The sequence below is a fragment of the Phyllopteryx taeniolatus genome, chromosome 11 (genome assembly GCF_024500385.1).
Source record: "Phyllopteryx taeniolatus isolate TA_2022b chromosome 11, UOR_Ptae_1.2, whole genome shotgun sequence".
Taxonomy (NCBI): Eukaryota; Metazoa; Chordata; class Actinopteri; order Syngnathiformes; family Syngnathidae; genus Phyllopteryx; species Phyllopteryx taeniolatus.
Genome location: NC_084512.1, coordinates 17,366,230 through 17,387,292, shown reverse-complemented (window position 1 = coordinate 17,387,292; position 21,063 = coordinate 17,366,230). Strand labels below are relative to the sequence as shown.

The 21,063-nt window shown below is 39.7% G+C and overlaps 2 protein-coding genes across 6 annotated transcripts in view; one reads left to right on the top strand and one right to left on the bottom strand.

The window, feature by feature from the left end:
• LOC133485612 (golgin subfamily A member 7B-like) overlaps positions 1-21,063 on the top strand; it is a 238,568-nt gene that overhangs the window by 43,098 nt on the left and 174,407 nt on the right. For 2 of the 4 annotated variants that reach the window (XM_061789590.1, XM_061789589.1), the window contains 2 exons: positions 19,097-19,142; positions 19,238-19,312. The exons of the other annotated variants lie outside the window; for them this stretch is intronic. The gene's annotated coding sequence lies outside the window, so the exon portion shown is untranslated. The remainder of the gene's footprint in view (positions 1-19,096; positions 19,143-19,237; positions 19,313-21,063) is intronic. 4 annotated transcript variants of the gene reach the window in all.
• Positions 8,005-21,063, bottom strand: part of zgc:171482 (zinc finger protein) — a 79,465-nt gene continuing 66,406 nt past the window's right edge. For both annotated transcript variants that reach the window (XM_061789594.1, XM_061789593.1), the window contains one exon: positions 8,005-9,698. In XM_061789594.1, the coding sequence (XP_061645578.1) occupies positions 9,677-9,698 (22 nt within the window). In that variant the 3' untranslated portion in view covers positions 8,005-9,676. The remainder of the gene's footprint in view (positions 9,699-21,063) is intronic.

The window sequence follows — 21,063 nt, the reverse complement described above, 5'->3', positions numbered from 1 at the left end:
GAGGTACGTAAACGGTCTCTCAAATAAAGACTTTATGGCATGTTGGAAAGTTTTGTGGCTGTGGCGTCTTTAAGGGCACACACTACAGGCTTCTTTATACTCGCGTGGACGGCGACCGCGCTGACGTCAGTGCGGCGATCCCGCAAGCAGTTTGCCTTTATACTCGAGCGCAACCCACGGGCGTATTTTTGAAAGTGTGCTGCAGTTCACCTCCAAGTCGGGTGTGTCGCTACGGCTGGTATTGGCTAGGACGCCACAGGATGGAGTTTCCTATGCATTTTTTGGCCATTTCCGGTAGACGTTTTTACTTTCCTTTCCAGAACAAGTAACAAACCAACAACAATGGCGACCGTGGAACAGTGTCTGCTAGAACAAATGGACCTAGATGTTAAGATGACAGTTTATTTATGCTGCAAAATCGATCGCGAAGGCGGTGGTGTAGGCGCTATGTGGAACCGGGAGGAACGCTGATTACATCATCACAGCATGTGACTAAAATGGACCAATCAGAGATGATCTCCGCGGCATTCTAAGCGCAGCAACAATTTTTGACGTGTGCACGTCAAGCGACGCAGAGGGGCTGTGCGGGCCAATTCGTCGGTCACGTGATGCAATGCGGGTGTTATCGGCTGCGGGAGTATAAAGTGGCCTTACCTGTATGCAGGCAACTGCAGAGGGTGTTGCTCACCTGATGTCATCAATATTCATGACCTTGATACCGTGCTCCACTGTGGGCTAACTGGAGGGGTGACCTTGTATTCTCACCCCCCCTCCATACTTATAATACACATAGGTAGGATGGCACGGTGGAAAAGACATGATACCAATGTGAATGTTTTATTCAGTGCACCTCCTGTTGGCCATTAAGAATCCGCAGGATCTCCTCGTTCCTTGAGTTCCCTTCGCTCCTTTCATTGCTCTTGTTTTACTCAAAAGAAATACAAGTGCCAGAGTAAACACATCATTCAGTTATGCCGCAGTTCCATCCGACTGGCAGGTTATTGTGTTCCTTATGTCACCATTTAATGAAAGCACGCGTTGTCTGCGATGGGCCACAGCCGCTCTTCCTCAGTCTTCTGCATCAGCGGCGTTACCATGGAAATGTTGCCGCGAGGCCAAAGCTTTGAAGCAGTTCCCTCTTTTGGAAACAAGCGGAATATACTTTTGCTAATCATCCAGCATGGTTCACTGTATCTGCATCCAGCGCCACAACTTATTTTACTTCCCATCAGAGATTTCACTTCTAGCTTATTTTTTTTTCATGAAGCAAAAAAAGTCACTGATAATGAAGCAAGCCCCAACCCAACTATTTTTTGCTGTACAATATAACAGTTATTTGACAAAATGTAAATGAAGTATTTTACCGTTCCTGTTGTCCAACAGATGTGACAATTCTTTGGTTAATTGACCAATCCACAAAGTGCAGAGTACCTTACTTTCACCCTGTTAGACACTGTATCACTGCCGTTAGTACCCCAAAGAGTGGCATGATTCAGAGCTGTTAGTTTTGGTCCCCTGCACAATTTTTGACTGGAAACACTCACGAAAGGTTCCATATAAAAAATCTGAAATGCACTTCTGGGTGGAAACGGATTTTCCACAATAAGTACCGTTAACTGTAATTTCGTGGGCCATCAGAACACTGTTAACCAACTTGAAATTTCACATTTTAAGGAAAATATGCTCTAAAAGTTCTAACAACACGAATTGTATACAGTAAATAGCATACAAACTTTTATCATTTGCCGACCTTCCGGGATAACGTTCTGTAATAAAAGTACAGTCAGGTCTATAAATATTGGGACATGGACATCTCATTGTCCAATGGATTTGAAGCGAAACCAACCAGACGTGCTTTAACTGCAGACTTAAGGGTATTTACATGCAAACCAGGTGAACGGTGTAGGAACGACAACAGTTTATATATGTGTCTCCCACTTTTTAAGGGACCAAACATAATGGGACAATTGCGTGCTCAGCGCTTCCTTGTCCAGGTGGGCACGAATGGCTCGATGGAACTGGTTCTCTCGTATTTACTGATGATGTGACTGCAGCAGTATAAATTCTGGTGTTTCGGGCAATATTATCTGCTCATATTCAGCCACATGCTTCTGAACTCAATGGACAGCAAAGTGTGACCCCGAAGCATACCGTGAAAGCAACCAAAGAGTTTATTAAGACAAAGAAGTGGAATGTTTATGCAATGACCAAGTCAATCACCTGACCTGAATCTGATTGCGCATGCATTTCACTTGCTGAAGACAAAACTAAGGGGGATTTGCAACCAAGTATTAAAAAGTGAAAGTCAGATTTATGATTGTTCATTTGTCCCATTATTTCTGGTCGCTTAAAAAGTGGGAAGCATGTTTACAGACTGTTGTAATTCCTACACTGCTCACCTGATTTGAAGGTAAATACCCTCAAATGAAAGCCAAATATCTGCAGTCAAAGCACATGTGTTTAGAGCCAAAATGATGAGAATTGTGTCGATTTCCCAATATTTATGGGCCTGGCTTTATAAAACATCAATGCCCAAAAAGTTGTTTAAATGTTTGACCCAAATGTTTGACCCAAATGCATATTTAAACCCCAGAAGCCAATCTTCTGGATTATAGTCACCATTAAGTCTTCATTGTGATAGGAATGAGATATTTTCATGTCAGCTCTTGTTAAATAAAACAATTACAACAGTAAAAATGCATACATTTAGGCTTCAAGAAAAAATGATTGAGAGTAGTTGCTTGAGAAACACAAATGCTGTATGGGATTATAGGAAAACAATACATGTGTAATCCAGAATTTTTATCTTTTTCCCCTTGAGTATTATCTTTTATTTATTTATTTTTTTAAGTGTTAAATACTTGTGAACAATGCATCTTTATCCTGCTTTGCATTGAGACACCAGAAACATTTTATGTGAACACATAATTTATACACATAAATTATGAGTTACTAATTTGAATTGAATGAACATAAATTCTAATAGGATATTGCTACATTTGTTTTAAGACACTAAAATTAAGAGGCTTCTTGTTCAACTGACTATTGTTTATGTAACACAGTTACAACTGCAGGGATTTTTGTGTTGGAGTAGAGGGACTGTTGTCCTCTCCCCCCCCCCCCAAAAAAAAACTATTGAAAGGAATCATTCTTCAGTACATTCAGAAAATGGTTAACTGTGCTGAATTATGCATTGAAAAATACTACAGCAGAAACTGATACCATGATGATCTAACCATTTGTTTCTCTGTGGCATAGTTTTAGTCTTATTTATGAGAACTGCATCGTGACTGAGAATTGGACAGGGAAGCATTCAAAATGCAAATGACAGCAACATTTGAAAGATTACATCGTGCAACCCTGCCACTTGGAAGTTGAAACAAATCACAAAGTATTGTAACCTTTAAAATTTTTTACTATAATAGCTGAGAAATAACCATAAACATTTCCATGACCCTTGTAACAAAATAATTTGACTGTCATCAACAAAAAAAACTTTACTATTACCAACAAATTACTTTTTTTTTTTTTTTTTGTCCTGTTCGGCCTTTAGGTCAAGCAGAATGGAAGATCTGTATCCCTTTTAAGCTGGAACAGTTTTACTGTGTCACAGTGGAGTTTTTCAGCTTCCGCTGTGGTTTGTTAGTATTATAATTGAAGGATGAGAAAACTAATTCATTACATTATCTACAAAACTGAAACATTACATATGAGTGTTGCATGGGGCTGTAGTGCTACACCCTGTGAGGGAACAACAGGACAAGATAGAACAGGACAAGAACAGGAGAAGAACAAGGGTCGTGAACCCGGCTGTACAACGGAAGTGTGGTGGGATTGACTATGTAAATTATATAACTCTATAGGACGAGAGTATGAGTGAGGGGATACACAAGCAATTTGCATATTCATGAGTTATTTGTCGCAATAAGTGAGTGGCCCTACACCCAGCGAAAAGGTCCCAGGGGTCTGTGCCTGCGGACACATGCAAGTGAATTGACACCGTTTTACATGCACAAAGACTGACTGAAGTGTCCTGTAATTCCTGTGCCCGCACCGTGGAGGCTGAGGGGCGGGATCGGCCCAGGGGTCGACCCGAGAGCAGCCCGGTGGACGGGACAGGTCCCACACCGAGGGAACCAGGGCGGTCCGCCGGCACACCGAGGCGCCCCGACAACTGGCCACCTGACGGGGGCTGCAGGGGCCGGATGCCAGCCCCCCCAGTTGAAACCCGGTCCGACACCCACACCCTCCCGACCCCATACCAGTCCCCCCGGAACCCTTTGATATGTATATGTGCCCAGATTTGATTAGTGAGAACCAACAAATTACTTGATTATGGCCAACAAATAATTAACTACCACCGTGCACCTTGAATAATTTGATTATAGCCACCATATACTGTAACTTGAAACAAGTAGAGGTTATAAATAATTACATGATAGTGACATTACTTGATTGCAGCTAAAAATTACTAGAGTGATTCCCAACCAGTGTAAGAATATTATTTATTTACAACAAATAATGTAACTTTGTTCAACTATCTATGCCAGCGACATGTGTTGACAACCTGTACAATTAAGTGGACTTCCAGTAGATGGCAGAAGGTACACAATTAACCTGTTGGTCTACTTTTAATAACATTTTTGTTTGATGGCATGCCATGAGATTTCAGTATGTTCCTTGACTCAACAAATGTTGGCAAACCCATAGTATAGCCCAGTGGTTCTCAAACCTTTTCGGCAAATCTATTGGTATAGCGTATTTCATACACAAGATGATTAAAAGGTGCATTTCCTGTATCTCTCTTCAGAATGGAACTATTGCGTGTCGCAACAGATTACATTCGGGAGACAGGGAGGGGTGGAGAGCTATGGCAAATCTGAAGAGACAAACTTCAGCTGTACACGACTGTGTGTTATTTAAACTAATCCACTAAAATATAGAAAGATGAATGCATATTATGTTAAAATGTGCATTTAAAATAATGATTTAAAAAAATAAGTGTTAGGAATGTGGTAATCCCATGCAGTCGGTTTACAGTCCATGTCTGGACTGTAAACCGACTCAATAATACAGTGCATTTAAATACTTATAGACTTCACACAAATGACTCAGTATACTTTTTTGCCTAATTTCTTTTTGACTGAAACTACTATAAACTGCCCAAACAACATGGAGAGGGAAAAAGAGAAATGTGTGCTGGTTTTCATGTCACGAGTATGTGAACCTGTATTTTTTCACATCACAATATATGTCGCAGGTTTAGAAAAAAAATTTTTTTTCTCCAGTGTCGTGCAGCCTGGTGGCCCGATGGACGACTGGTTAGCACATGTGCCTCACACACCCAGGTTCAAATCCGGCCTTGCTTGTGTGGAGTTTGCATGTTCTCCCCGTGCCTGTGTGGGATTTCTCCGGGTACTCCGGTTTCCTCCCACATTCCAAAACATGCATGGTAGGTTAATTGAAGACTCTAAATTGCCCATAGGTGTGAATGTGAGTGCGAATGGTTGTTTGTTTATATGTGCCCTGCGATTGGATGGTGACCAGTTCGGGGTGGGCGGCACGGTGGACGACTGGTTAGAGCGTCAGCCTCACAGTTCTGAGGACCCGGGTTCAATCCCTGGCCCCGCCTGTGTGGAGTTTGCATGTTCTCCCCGTGCCTGTGTGGGTTTTCTCCGGGCACTCCGGTTTCCTCCCACATCCCAAAAACATGCATTAATTGGAGACTCTAAATTGCCCGTAGGCAAGACTGTGAGTGCGAATGGTTGTTTGTTTCTATGTGCCCTGCGATTGGCTGGCAACCAGTTCAGGGTGTACCCCGCCTCTCGCCCGGAGATAGCTGGGATAGGCTCCAGCACGCCCGCGACCTTAGTGAGGATGAACGGAACGGAAGAGGAATAAATGAATGATTTAAGTTGGTCTTTTTTTTTATTTTCCCCACAAAAACTTAACCCAACCCTTGGACAGGGGTGTGTAAACTTTTTAGACGCGCTGTATGTTCCTCTTCATTGAATTTGTCAATAAGTGTGTTTTCTAATGTGTTCCATATTCACCCTCACAAAAGTGCAATATTAAACAATTCTTAGCCATGAATACATTTCTGTAACATTTAACATCACATAGTCACGGCGACATCAATGCAAATAGACTTTACTGCTTCCAATGGTGAATTCAAAGTGCTGCTAAGGAAGTATAAAAAAAAAAAAAAAAAAATCCCAATGGCAGTTTTGATGTTGCATTGGAATCCACCAATTAACTCCTGCATTGAAGCCAAAATCCCTGCACGTCGTTCAGTGCAGTGATCCGCCGACACACACTCAAAAGACATTTTATTCTCATATCAATGTCAGCATATTTATTATTGTTATTATTCAATGAGAAGAACACATTACCCTCCTCACCCGGTGGCTTAGTCCGGATAAACAATATAAATACAAAACTTGTGAATCTCAATACACAGACTTGAAGCTACTGCTTATTTACACAAAACATTTTATTTTATTTTTTTGCTTCTTTTCTGCTTCAAAACAGCCTTTTAAATCGTCCGTAGAGGAAAAACTACTGTGTAATTACAGTGGGTCATTTGAAGTTCACTCATTTCTCACAGAATGCACAAATAAAAACATCTTTTTAGTGAACCAGCTCTTATCTGGAAAAAAAAGGAATAGTAGCTTGGTGTAGTGCAGTGCCATGTCAGTCCTCCACTTGAATGAATTGCAAATGCCAGTCCGTGTAGCAACAGCACAGGAAAGTGGAGCCTTTCCCTCTCTTAAAAGTGCTACAAACAATTCAAAGTTCACTTTACAGACACTCTAATAAGAGGACACACACAATGGTGACAGTTCAGGTATCAAAAGGTTTCACTTTTTAATGAGACAGAGGTGAAAGTTGCTGTTTTCGTTGCTGAGCTGTGAGCAATAACGTGTTATTAAGCTAACACTAGAGAGCAGCACTATTGCCAAGATGTGCAAGAAATCTATGAACAGAAAAGAAAAAAGCAAGTGATTGCAACATTTTCCATGCATGGAGATACATTATCATAACACATTGATTGCTACATACTGTAGTTCGCAAGTGATGTTTTTCCTCTGGCTCTAGCAACAGAAAAAGTTAGAATACATGTTGCCCTTTTCAACAGACCAGGGGAGTTTTTGTTGCCTCCGGACTGCTTCTGACATCAATATTCAGCTCTGTAGGAATGTTTTCACCAGCTTCAACATGAGCTTCCTGTTGAAAAGTCTTTGTGTGTGTGTGCGTGTGTGCTGCTTTTTGTCTACTGTCATCAATCTAAGCCGGCGTTTGATTATTCCGAATCACCACAAAGATGGGGTTCAAGCAATCGTTTGGTTGGAGTCGCTTCCGTCCACAAAAAGAACTTTTCATGCAATCTGAGGTCATTCGGGGTTTTCTTGTCCTTGGATTTTAAAAGTGTGGGCCTGAGTGGTTTGTCATGTGATGTAAAAAGGAGCCCAAACTGAGAATTGGATCACCGTCCAAACACTTGGCACACTGGACAGCTTGATACACAAATGCTGTTCTATGACGATAAAACCGAATTATTCGTACCCTTGCCAAATGTTGAGTTAAAATGAATGTGTTGATTGAGTGTCTACTGGCTGGAAAGTGGCAAAATAACTCCTGTTAAGAGATATTAAGGACAAATATTACATTTTTATTTTTACATCCTGATAATTATTCACTATTTCCTATCAGCCATCCATTTTCTATTCCGCTCATCTTCACTAGGGTCGCTAGGTCACTCGGGTGTTCTGGAGCCTATCCCAGCTGACTTGCGTATTCGTGCAGCCGTGCTATTCTACATTCTACTCATGTATGTCTCAGTATTGGGTGAAAAGGTCACAAGGCAAAACATAATCCAGAGAAACAAAGATACTGCCAAATGGGACACGAATAGCAAAATTTGATATTACACAATGTAACGCTTCGCGTTTGTGTGGTGTAGTGAAAAGGAAGAGGGCCAGAAAACCGTATCCACACGAGTGCTGGGATTCCACAAAAAAAGCTTGTTGTTTATTCGAGCTGCAACTTTTACAGCCCAGTTGTACAGAACGTCTTTGTTTATATGTGAATCAAACAAAAAGACCACATTACCTGTCATTACAGGGTGAGTTGCTTGACAAAATAAAAGGAGCTATGGCGGATACCAAAACAAAGGCACTGCCCGACGATGACGTCACAACAACAGTTGGACTGCTGTAATTAGTGGATAGCGTAAACGTGAAGCTGGTGTCTCAGGACAGGGATAATGTCTGCAGTATGGAAGTATTTTAACTTGAAAAGAGATGGCAGTGCAACATTATAAGTAAATTCAGCATTTTGCATTTCTGTTGTTCATTTCAATATTAGACTCGCTGATCTATATTCTCCAATGCCCTGAAATTGGATTGTATGTTTTTATTTGTGACTAAATGTGAAGCAACCTCTTAGAAGTGGAGTTAAGCGTAAGTGTCGTCTTATTTCTACAATGTTGCAGTGTATAAACTTGATTAATTGACCATTTAATATCTTTATTTTGTTACTGCACTAAGTGGAATTTCTGGTATTTTACGTTTTAGATTTTAGTTTATTTAAGGCAGGATATTTAAATATAATTCAATTTATTTTTTATTTAAAAAAAAAAAAAAAAAAAGGACAATTAAGACAATTTGGATGAGCTTACTTTTTTTTTTTTTGCTAAGGTATCAGGTCTGGACTCAGTATAGGTAGTGACTCGGACTCGGGCACAAAAAACGTGATTGGGACAGTCCTACTTCACAGTTATTTCGAACTGAGCATGTAAAGGAAACCTTGAGTAACAAGCCACATGCCGCTTCACCAAGTCTAAAGACATGTAGTAGCCTGTTCTGGTAAATTTCCATTCAAATAATCCTGTTATTAAAATGTAAATTCCACTGTCACTACACATAAATTGTAATATTCGAGTTAATATTGTTTGTTATTTCCCCCAAAAATGCCTCTCCCTAATTTCCATCTGGAAAATGAACACCACACCTCATCTGCAGTTGACTAAATAAATATAACTGGCCACTATTTACAGCAATATGTTAATTCAGAGCATTGTAATTAACTATACATTTTGGACATGACTATGCACGTACAGAGAAAGGGTATGAATAATCTTTAGACAAGAAACCTTAAGACAAAATGTAAAAAAACAAAAAGGTAAAACAAGCACATTTAAAACTATTAACACAATGTTTTTTTCAGCAAAGAGACACCCATTTATCAAAAATAACCACTTTTCACTTTAACTGAACATTTGGCCAGCGTATAAATAATTTATGCTTAGCTGCAAGTAACATTCTGGGCATTGACATCATTATAATTCAGGTATTTTATTATTATTATTATTATTATTATTATCATCGTATATGGCAGTCCACAGCCGCATTGGCTTTGGTGGCTGTTGGTGTACAACTCATGTGTAACACTTCGGTGCAGAATAAATCAGAACAAATCTCAAGAGATATCATTTTAGTTCAGAGAAATTAATAAATACCGTTGAAATAACCCACGCGCATGTTTCCGACGTGTGGCTGGATGTCTCGGACGGTCTCACACGCACGCACGCATTGTTCAGTTTGTGACATATGGCAGGATTTCTGAAGTCTGTTAACTCCATGTCTTTCTTGAGAGGCCCGCGTGTTCTCGTGGCTCACTGCTGTTGCTGCTTCAGGCTGCAAGCGAACAAACACAGAAATGATTTTGTTAGTCTTGTTTGGTGTCTGATGTGGGCTCATCTGACAAGAAATGTCTGTTTTTGCCGGGGGCAACGTGGATGGAGCCCACAAGGGAGAAAGCAATTCTATTTGTAGCACGCTCAGGACAGGACCACGGCAAGTAATCTAATTTACCTTTAATCCATGTCGCCTGCCATTCTTAATCTAGTGGATGAGTGCAGAACAAAACAAAGGTCGAGAAGGCGAAGTGTTGAAACTAATCTGGAGAAATGAAATGTATTTTCATTGTAATTTCATACTTTATGCAACTAATCCCTTTTCACAATATTTAACCTGGCTGTACTTCAAATGAAAAAAAAAGAACACACAATGGACAAATCCTTCGGTTTATTTGCATTTCAGGTGCCGCAATTGCCGTAAAGGTGACCCTTTATCTAAAGCTGCTGATTTTTTGTCATAATGGAAGTCGCCGTGGCTGTATTCTGCCATGAAACAAAGCACTTTGCACTTAATTCAAAACAAAGCGATGAATTACGGCGAAGAAAACCCACTTAATCAAGCATTTTTAATCACATTTGGACTCCCTGCAGAATAGTGAGATTTAAACGATCCATTATCATGACTAATCCTGCTCTTTCGAGTGTAGCTAAATTTAATAAACGACAGAGGTGCTCAATTGATGGGTCACAACCCAATATCAGGTGGATTGTTGCCAGCTAGATTGTTTAGGTTTTTTTTTTTTTTTAAATTAATGGCTGTCTTACTTGCTTTATTTAGCAATCAAAATTCAACTAGTATGGAGCAGAAAAGTGCAGCAGTCTAGCTACTAGTCATAGCTTTGGTTATTGGATTGGTGTTGCTGTAACATTTCAAATTTCAGAGATAAGATGATAAAGCATAATTGTATGTTTCGGGTGGGCGGATTGATCCAAATATCACCAATAACAAAATCAATAGTTTTTTTGCTGTTTATTTCTTTGAACTCTAGACTTTGGGGGTGTTTTAGTTATTTATACTTGATTTTTATTTTTTATTTTTTTTATTTTCAAAGTCCGAGAACATGTTCACTCGAGGAGAGATGTTTTAATTTTGTCTTCTGTTACTTGAACACACATTCTACTTCAAATCTTTTGTTAAAAGAATGTATAATTTTTTTCCGCCTTATTTCATGAAACAAAGTACATTGAAGGGAGAAATAATATTACATTTTTGTGTTGTAGTTTCTGAAACTTAAATTTTTTTTAATTTGTTTTGAAACAATAATTTTGCACACTCTCTCAATATTAATGCATGGGGAAAATATTTTTTTTTACTGTTCTCTTGTTTTGGAACAAAACCTTTCTTTTTCTTTTTAAAGTCAAACTTCATACGTGTTCTGTCCTGGGTTATAACTAACTAATAATCCAAAGGGGGGAGGGTGGGTGGTGGGCAAAGCACACAAAAACACATAAAGGTTATAAATATTTATTCAGATTTAGCAATTGATTATGCCTCCACTTTATTTATTACAAAGTACTGTGTCAGTATCTGTATCAGTATGGGCATCTGTAATACTTGGCATCTATTTACGTCTTCTAAGATCGATGCCAAATTTTGCTGTATCAGGCACCACTCGTGATATATAGTGAGGGGTGAAGTTTTCATATTTACTGTATTCACCTTTACACGTGCACTTTTTTTGTTCTGCACCAGTTTCTTGATATAGCTCTTTGAAAATGTAATTTATGCTTGTAAACACTTAAATGTTAAAAAGATGACTTGTAATTTCAAAGGTTAGTTTTGAAAAGTACATTAAATCATTTGCTTTGTTATGCTTCTATTAAAGTGGTTTGCTAAGGTTGTATGTTCTTTTTTTTTTTTTTTTGACGTAGTATTTCAAAATGACTTTTTTTTAACACTGTGGGACAATTTAGACTGTTTGAAAGTTTGTGTTTTTGTATTTCACAAACAGCGGTTAGATTATTTGTTAGCTGTTTATGGCAGTTAAGAATAGCAAAATGTTACTTAAAACATCGCCCCCTGTGAAGTTAATAAAGGTTTCATGATGGCCACAGTTTGAACCTGGGACTGATTGTCATTTTCCATTATTTGCGCTGGGAATTTTTTTTTGTAATTAGAGGAGAAATGCCCAATGCCAACATTTATTTTATTTATTTATTTATTTAAAATAACTAAAGCAACCTATATCACTTATGTCAGACTGTGCACTTTTTTTTTCTTTTTTTAGCAAATTCAAGGTCAGACAAATCATTGTTGATTGTTTTTATTTTTTATTTATAATAAAGTTATCTTTTTAGAAATTTCAAGGTGACCATATTGTAGTATACATCTCTTTCTGAAGTAGATAAAATGATGCAGACAGAAAGTGAATTCATGGTTAGGGAAATGAGACCCCAGACAGGCAATATTTAATTAATTATAATTATTATGCTGTACCGTGAAAGTAGAAAAAAAAAAAAAGCATACGGGCGATGCAGTTGATTTTCAACCTTGTATCAATTCCGCATGAGGAAGAGATTGAAGATACTTTGGAAGTGGGTTCACTGTCAGGGCACGACTGGTGGCGTCCTCACTGAGTTTAACTGCTAAACTAACTTAATTTCCGCTTAGACAAGTCTAATGCAAAGACACAAGCAAACTGAGTTACACATTGTATAAGCTTGTGCTGAATGCAAATGGCCCATCTTTGCTTCTCATTACACTGGTACAAAACAGAAAGGACAACGAACAGCCATGATGCCTGATTTAAATCTACTTGGCAAATGTCTGCCTCAGTCTCTTACCGTGATGTTTCCCCCTTAGAAATAGCTGTACTCTCTATCTAGCCATCTGTGCTCAAAAATAATTCAGGCTACAAGATTCTTGTACTCAGACTTGAGCCTACAGCGCTAAATGAATCCTGACAATAGAAAAGGTGTAGGAGCCACTGGTCTAACCAACATGTGCAGGACAGGTGCTGACAGCTACTACCAAGCGTGTGTCCAAACATTCCAATTAAGACGCTATAGGGGTGGTATTTTCGGTCGGTGATACGGGTGGATGGATGTGGGACATTTTATTCCACATGTACAGAGTCACACCCCCCCCCCTCATGTCTCACATTGTTCACCTCTGTGAGCAAAGGTGAAAGCTGAAAAGGTGGTGCAAATAGAAAACCTCCTCACAAACACTGTGTGGCGTGGCTGTTGTGACAGGGAAGCAATTGAAGACTTAAACTAAGAGTACTAAGTACTAAGTATACTGGTCACTCATGCCAGCGTCTGCTCCATTTGCACACTGATTGAGGAGTATCTGTAACATTTGCACAACCAACATTGTCCCAGATTATCGCACTCCTCGTCACTTTAAACCGCATACACTCCTTGAAGTCTCAGCGCCCTTTGCACAATGGTCATTGCACCGGAGTATTGCAATATTAGTCATTCGAACTGCTCTAAGTGCTAGAGGACTCTGCATCTTTTCGCACAATTGTCAAAAAATAAATAAATGTACCGGCATTACCAGATAACTAGCAACCCTTTACTGCTCAGTGACTGTTTTTTTTTGTTTTTTTGTCAATGTCTTTATGTCTCCAAAGTGTTCTGTAAATTGACTGTCTGTTGTCGTACTAGAGCGGCTCCAACTACCGGAGACAAATTCCTTGTGTGTTTTGGACATACTTGGCAAATAAAGATGATTCTGATTCTGAAGAGACTATATACAGAGAGGGCACTGAAAGGAGGCGTGGGGGCGGTCTCCAAGTGACCTCTTCACGGCGCAGATATTTGTGATCATCTTTACATCATCAGCCCGTGAAGGTCTGATGGTCGTTCCCTATAAATGTACTTTGTACGGACTCGAGCAAATCAGTTTCTACTTTCACCGCGCTATGTCAACTACTGTCAGTGCTCTTCTAGCACGCCAGATTTAAAGGGAATGAAAGGAGCCGCTTCGATTGGACAAGATTCAAGTCTGATGTGAACACGCCCACATCAGCGCAGACATCCTTCTTTTAGGGAGTCTGCTCACTTCACTTAAGTTCAGTTGCATATTAGATCAGTACAGCCCAAAAAAGCCACATAAAACAATGGAAAAAGCAAAACACACACACACACTTAATATTTGATGCTCGCTGAGCTAGTGGAATATGCATGACGATGGTTCGAAATTCCCATCTGTACGAATACTTAGAACTGATTGACAAACTTAAATACAGTAGAGTATTTTCTAGGGGTGTAATAGTTCATGTATTCATACTTTTCAGTATGGAGGATCAGTACGGTATAGAGGCATACTGACTTTCTTGACTGAACATATTAAGTAAGGAACAGAAAAAATAACTACCTCACACTCTAGTCACACGTCTACTCTGTAATAAAAGTGCAGCTCAACTTCTGGCTAGTGGACATCATGGCTAGCGTTTCGGCAGTATGTTAACTTATTTCAAAAGACATCACATGAGCGTGAATATCAGTGGAGTATGAATAAAAAACCCTCAACTTTCGTGGCATTCAGACAGACTCTCCCTGGCTCTTCAGATGGAGCCAAAGCAATAACAGATGCCATTATTTTTTTTCATCGCATAATCAGTCACGCTGTTTAAACTCTTTACTGTCTTCATTTTTTATTTCCTCAAAAGAGGACAAACTACAAATGTTGAACTTTCATAAAAAAACATTCAAGCTATAAAATTTATTATATATTATTTTATAAAAATGTTTTTTGTTCATTTGAGAAGCTTTCATTCATTGAAAAATGTACTCCTTGTAGTTCATAAATGTTCTCTCATTTTCATCCATTTTCTGAGCCGCTTCTCCTCACTAGGGTCGCGGGCGTGCTGGAGCCTATCCCAGCTATCTTCGGCGAGAGGCGGGGTACACCCCGAACTGGTCGCCAGCCAATTACAGGGCACATATAAACAAACAAACATTCACACTCACATTCACACCTACGGGAAATTTAGAGTCTTCAATTAACATACTGTAATTTAATGAGTTCCTCTTTTTTGTTTTGCATTTTGTTGCCTTGCTGTATCAAATGTGAATAGAACTGTGACTTTAAAACCAAAAGTACATAGCCTACTGAACTGTGGTTGTTGGCGTACCATTCGCTACTACTACAGCACTGTTTTTGCTCAAAACAATAAATTCTAGTTCAATGTCTAAATCAAAGGACATGGAGAGTTCACATAATCGATGTAAAGTGCAAGGCAGCAAGGTGATGGTGTGCAAAAGTCGTGTGGTCTGTGTGGGCCCATCTTAAGTGAAGGTTTTAAGCCCATAATCCGTCCCCGAGCCATGCATGTGGGAGGTGAGCCATATGAAGATGAGAAAATGAAAGCAAGAGAGAGCATACGCAGCAAGTGAAGGTCACCTTGGCACCCTGCATTTGTGCTTCTGTCTGTGCCAGGTAAACGGCGCCAGTTGCTACAGGAGTCAGGATTAAGGCGTGCCACCCCTCAATAATGTCATTGATAGATGTGCTATGGGCTGGGATATCGTGTATAAAGAAGTCTACATTTTTTTTTTCCAATTTGTGAGTTTTGATGTGCTTAGGGGGGCTAAACCTTCCACCACAGCAGTTTAAAGGAGACATCTATCCATCCATTTTTTTTATTGTGCTTGTCCTCATTAGGGTTGCCAGTGAGTTGGAGACTGTCCCAGCTGACTTTGGGTGTGTGGCTGTGACACCCCGCACTGGTCGCCAGTTAATCTAGGGCCACAAACAACAGCTGACGGTCAGATTTTAGCTCGTAGGTGTGAATGTGAGTGCAAATAGTTGATTGTTTGTTTATATGTGCCCTGCGATTGGCTGGCAACCAGTTCAGGGTGTACCCCGCCTACTGCCCGATGATAGCTGGGATAGGCTCCAGCACGCCAGCGACCCTACTGAGGAGAAGCGGCTCAGAAAATGGATGGATGGATGTTTAATTTCACAAATGATGGGTGGATAGTTTTCATAATAACCTCCCTCTGTTGTGGATCATGAGGTGGTTATATTCAGATGAAGTACCCTCCGTTGTGGTTTTATTCCAAACAAAATGGCTTTATGTGCATTGTTTTTAATCATTGAGATACTATGGTCAAGGTGTATATCAAGATAAATAATGTGTGCCTCACTATGATAGCAATGCAAGAAAGTATGTGCGTGGTAGATGAGATACATACGGTGTCCACCGTAGATAGGCTAATCAACAACAACAGGCCATGACACGCAATTACGAATGCATGTATGCAGGCCTGCCCTTTTGCTGGTCAGTCGCGAGGGACTTCTCGCTTAGCACTGTAATCTCTTATGCTCTCTGTTGGCCCCTCCCTGCGCTCTATCACCACTTCCTGATAAATGTACAGTAGCTGGTTTTGCAGTTTGTGTACAGTATGTGCCTTCTGTGAGATTGATGCCAAATAATTATCAGGGTGAGCAGGCTAAAAGGTTTGTCCTCGACATCACCAGCACACCCTAAGTGCGTTTGCGTTAATGTCAACATCAACATTGCACATTGGTGCAAAAGCATACACTAGACAACATACACTGTTGCTTATAAACAGATAATGTCAGGTCAGAGGTCAGAATCATATGAGCACCCAGCATGTGGAAGCTATTTGTTCCTTGTGAGGGATGTAAAAGTAATTGATTAGTATTGTTTTGGCTGTTATATTGGGACTGTCACTTTGTCACTAAGATTCATCATTTATCATTTAAAACGGCAAAATACTGTTTTATTAGTTAAAAACTACTGCAAGTGGAAAAATAAAAGTTTTTGATTGGCCTTTACACCTCTGTATGTAACGCCTAAGGAGGAAGGATTTTAATGAATTCCAAAATACTGCACCTTTGCACTTTTAAAGGTGCTAACACAGAACACTGGCATTTGGCTGCGGAAGTCAGTGTTTATGCCAGAGGCTCTCGCAAGGGAGCAAAGATTATTTGTGGTATCTTCTGCTAAAGCTATAGGAGAAATACAAGTTAGATTTGTTTAAGATTGTAACCTCCTATAAGATGCAACAGGAATTGCAGTAAGTTTGACTAGATTTTTGATTCACTAAGAAGGAAGGAAATGTGGACAAGACTGTTAACATGACCTGCTGGTATAAAGTACACTACCAGCACAATTAACTCTAGAGGTGCATCTTGCATTAAAACAGATGATCAAAGTATCACAACGAGCAGTATAAACATAGTTAACACAACATTAAAATCAAGGCGCTTGTACAGTACTAAAGAGAACAGCAGTACACTTTGCAATGGATCATTATCGTACTTTGTTTTCTGAAATTATGTCAAATGTATGACATTGTATTTGGAGTGAATTGTAATGTAATAGAAGTAAGTCGTAGTGATCATAATTGTAACAAATCATATTATATTGTGATTGGAGTGAATTGTATCATGTGAATCCTGTCCTACAGGAAGTCCTCGATTTACGAACGAGTTCCGTTCCTACGACGTATCCCGAATTTGGATGGATGGATGGATGGATATTTTGAATATTGTCTCTCCAATTTACAGTGCAAGTGTGATTTTAAAAAACAAGAGAAAAAAGTTAGATGCAGTTCAGTGGCTATTTTATTTATTTATTTATTTGAATAGCAAGACAAAAATTAGACCGTTCTTGCTGGTTAGCTATTTTTAGAACAGGTCCGTGGACTACTCATGTCGTCCACGGGCACCATGTTGCTGACCAGTTATAGGGTATGAATCACTCCAATTTCAATACGATTAATTTGTTTCATTCGATCAAATTCACTGAAATTACTATTGAAATCACTCCAATCAAAACACAAGAATTTCTAGAGTTACGACGTACTCGACCTACGACGTTGCGACTTCACAACGCCCGTGCCCGTGGTCGGGAGACGCAGGGGTTAACTCGCTTCTCTCGTTGCACAGCTGAGCTGGGTGGGGGCAACAATAAAGGCACGACGCACCGATTTGCTGCTTTATTAACTCCTCTGCACATTCAACGTCAACGGGTCCTCCGCTAATCGCTACTCTACCCCGCTCGCCGTTACTACACTTGCTACTGTACACACACGCACCGGCGCGCACTCCTTCCTCCTTCACAGTCCCACCGGATGTATATATTATATATTATATTATTATATTATATATATTATATATATATATATTATATATATATATTATATATTATATTTCAAAGTTTCATATTGTAGTGTGTGACCAAACAATTACTGTTTGTGGATACAGGCTAGTGGGCACAACGACGACTACGAGATGATTTATCCCCTTAATAATTTGAAGAAATTCAGGAGTGTGTATCAAACTGGTAGCCATTCGCATTAATCAGTAACCAAGAAGTAGCTGTTAGTTTCAAAAAGGTTGGTGACCCCAGCCCTAGACATCATAATCGGAGAGAATTGTATCATGTTTGGGGTGAATCATACCGTAATTGGAGTGTATCACATCGTAGTTGGAGTGAGTCAAATAGCATTGTAATTGGAATGAATCTCATTATATCATAATTGGCATCAATCATATCACGTTACATCTAAATTTGGGAGAATCCTATCATAATTGGACAGAATCAAATCTTATCGTAATCAGAATGAATCATATAGTATTGCAAATGGAATGAATGATATCACATCGGAATTGGAGTGAATTGTTTCGTAACTGAAGTGAATCATATCTGATTATAATTGGAGTGACTAGTATCGTAACTGAAGTTAATCATATCGGATTGTAATTGGAGTGAATTGTATCGTAGTTGGAGTGAATCGTATCTTATCAGATCGTAGTTGGAGTGAATGGTTGTGTAATTAGAGTGAATCATATCGTATTGTAATTTGACTGAATTCTATCATAGTCGGAGGTAATCGTATCACAGTGGGGTTAGCTTTGGATGAATCGTGAATGTATCATATCATTGCTTCAGTGATGGAGAGTCATATACCTAAATCCCCATTACTAACCTGGCTTGACCCTACATATTTATTTGTCAGTCCCATTGGGACAGCAGGCTCATTCTTATTATACCTACATGGAATGTGGCATAGCGGCACGGTGGACGACTGGTTAGCACATCTGCCTCACAGTTCTGAGGACCGGGGTTTGCATGTTCTCCCCGTGCCTGCGTGGGGTTTCTCTGGGCACTCCGGTTTCCTCCCACATCCCACAAACACGCATGGTAGGTTGATTGGAGACTCTAAATTGCCCATAGTTGTGAATGTGTGTGCGAATGGTTGTTTGTTTATATGTGCCCTGCAATTGGCTGCCGACCAGTTCGGGGTGTACCCCGCCTCTCACCTGAAGATAGCTGGGATAGGCTCCAGTACAACCGCGACCCTTGTGAGGATAAAGCAGTACAGACGATGGATGGATGGATGGATGGATGGATGGATGGATGGAATGTGGCATTGGATTACATGTAGACTTATTATTCTTTCATTTTCTAGTTGCAGTTGACCAATTACTTTACCTGTGCTTCCGTAGTACATCCAGGTAAGTACTCTGGCATCACTGCAACACATTGTTTCGTGGGGAAATGGCCTGCCAAATAGATCTAGTTATATCTCTGCTGTTATCCTCCAAAACAGCTCCAATTACAGCGAGCAGTCTGCTGCGACAGCGTAGAGGGAGGATGGAGTGTTTCAAATGACCTGCAGCTGACGGTGAGCAAAACAGATGTGTGAGATAGATAAAGAAGGCTGGCAGATAAACACATCCAGCTGTTTCGAAGAGGAGCAAAATCTGTTGTGGCTTTACCAATGACACATCCCAAGCGTCTAACACGTGCAGAGCCATAAATAGAGGTAGAAGAACACAGTGTTCATGCTTGTTTCCTCGGCCAGCGCTAAGCTCCTGCTACTGTCAGCTGTGCTCTCATCTCCTCTGGATGAGCTTAAACTCCTAAAAGAATATGCACAAGAAACGTACATTTTCTGATGCACATTGACCTTTTGTCTTTTTTTTTTTTTTGCATTTTTTTTGCATTTTTTAATAATTCCATCAGATTGTGTGTGTATATATATATATATATATATATTTTACCTAGAGATAAACTGTTGCATTAACTGTTTAATTTGACTCTGCTTAATCTGAAAACTCTCTAAAAGTCTAAAACACTTCCAGAATATTACATACAAAAAAATCACATTTTTGTTTTGTTCATTGGTTTGCATAATCAACACGGTGCTGCAGTTTTGATTAGCAAAAAGAGTTTAAATGGGCTCAGCTCAACTCTTTTGTCTGTATGTGAAAAACAGTGTACAGTTAGGACGAAAAGCGATAATTGTGGGATGTTTCTATTTAGTGGATGACATGTCCAGCGTCTAATCGGGAGCACAGTGTCTATTAGAGGGACGGCCACTATTTAAGGAAATAGCGTATGATATTGAAAAGCTACTCTCCTTCACCATTAATTCAAAAGTATGTTTTTATTTTTCCTTGATTCACTAAAGCTGTTATTATGCCTTTTGGGGAAATCACTTTCTTCAGACATCTCATTGTTTAAAATGTTAATGCTTTTCAGGCTTATGATAGGGATAGGCACAAATATCCATCAATCATGTGAAATGGTTTGTTGATTGATTGTGTCTGGAAGCAAGTGAACCAAAATGGAGTGCGCTACTCACTTCTTGGCTACAGAGGCACTGTGTTGATTCCACCTTTACGAGTTTGGTGTGCAGAAATGTCACTTGTGGACGATCAGCTACACAACTTTTCTGGGCAACATTATTGCGATCAAAATGACTTCAAAACATTCTGAGAGAGATTCATTACATTAACAATTATTTTATTATTAGTTACCAATTTCCCCCATAGTAGATAAAGAAAATGTAATGTCCCCTGTTGCTTTGAAATGTTTGAAAGCCTGCAAATGCATTTCTTCACATCCACATGTGGACAGGAAGTAATTTTAAAACACTCTGCAATTTCTTTGAGGTTAAATTGGGAGAAAAAAGGTTTTTACAAAATAAAATGCGACTGTGTGGCCCAAAATAAGGAATAAATCTTTCCCAAAGGACGTTGAGTTGTTGTGATGTTTGCATTCATGTCATGTGGGCCAAAACTAAGGCGACACCCAAATCATCGCCTGTGGAGTCTCATGTCACCTTATTTCTTCACTCACAGTCCCTTCGAGCTTGTCTAGTGTGTGCATTAGTGTATTTTCATTCACGTCAGTAGAAAAAGTGACACTTGGCTAAATGTGCTGCACAATACAACCTGACAGGGGCTTTACATGCTATCATATCATGTCCCAATTTTTACTCCACCGTAAAGATGACAAACTGCACACTTCTTTGCTAATGGCTAGAGTGTGCTCACAGTAGTGGGATTTAAACAAATGTGATTGAAAGGTCCTGTAATTTGGCTATTTAGACCTCCACAGAGTGACAGGGACATGTTATAAGTGTCAATT